Genomic DNA, 756 nt, shown 5'->3' on the forward strand with positions numbered 1-756 from the left:
TTTTGGCAGCTCCACGCCGGGTTTGTGGAAGGGGCTCGCCGGGGCGCATTTCAGGAGGTTGTCATCTTTCAGAGCATCAGGAGGGAAGTGGAAGGACTTGACGGAGTCTGTGGGGTGGTAATGAAGGGAACCGGAGCTCAGGATGTCAGAGGAGTGGAAGGTTTTGTTGCTGTCCTTGGGATGGCAGGGGTGCTGGAAGAAGGGAGAAGGGGTCAGTGCTCCGGACATCTGGCTGTCTTCAAAGCCGGGGTTGAGCGGGCTGCTGGACATGGGGGAGAGTGACGAGCAGGTGCTGCCGCAGGTGGGGTTGGGGACAGGGGACGGCAGCGGGGACTCGCAAGGAGAGGCAGCCACCAAGGCTGATGGCAGAACCAGCGCTGAGCCTGACGAGCTCCTGGAGGCAGCAGGAGGAGGACCTCCTTGACCCATGTAGAAGAGCGCTTTGCTTCTCGATTCGCAGGCAGGAGACCCCGGCTCCTTCCCACTTTCAAAAGAGAAAATGCCTGTTGAGTTGGGGTCCCCTCTCTGGACACCGAGGCTCTCTCCCGACAAGATTTTTTTGCCGTGATACCCTGGAGAATTACTTATGGGGGGCCCTTTTGGGGCTTTCCCGCTCCCCTGCCACTCCGCCGCATACTGGCGTTTTTCTGCCTGTGCTGCCTCTGCTCAGGGCCAGACTGGCACTCGAATGAGAACTGGCTTCCAACAGGGTTCGAATAAGGTGCTGAATTCTGGTCCACGGGAGAAAACGCCTTC

General features: G+C 59.0%; 1 protein-coding gene across 1 annotated transcript in view; it reads right to left on the reverse strand.

Annotated features, from left to right (window-relative positions):
* Positions 1-746, reverse strand: part of LOC104461170 (zinc finger protein 469-like) — a gene marked incomplete at its 5' end in the record, with an annotated part of 11,118 nt that extends 10,372 nt beyond the window's left edge. The window contains 2 exon segments of the mRNA XM_010072652.1: positions 1-632; positions 635-746. The exon segment at positions 1-632 is cut by the window's left edge and continues 249 nt beyond it. Coding sequence (XP_010070954.1) covers positions 1-632; positions 635-746 — 744 coding nt within the window.
* Positions 747-756: the final 10 nt, after the last annotated feature.

Source organism: Pterocles gutturalis, unplaced genomic scaffold, assembly GCF_000699245.1.
Source record: "Pterocles gutturalis isolate BGI_N339 unplaced genomic scaffold, ASM69924v1 scaffold23287, whole genome shotgun sequence".
NCBI classification, from domain to species: Eukaryota; Metazoa; Chordata; class Aves; order Pterocliformes; family Pteroclidae; genus Pterocles; species Pterocles gutturalis.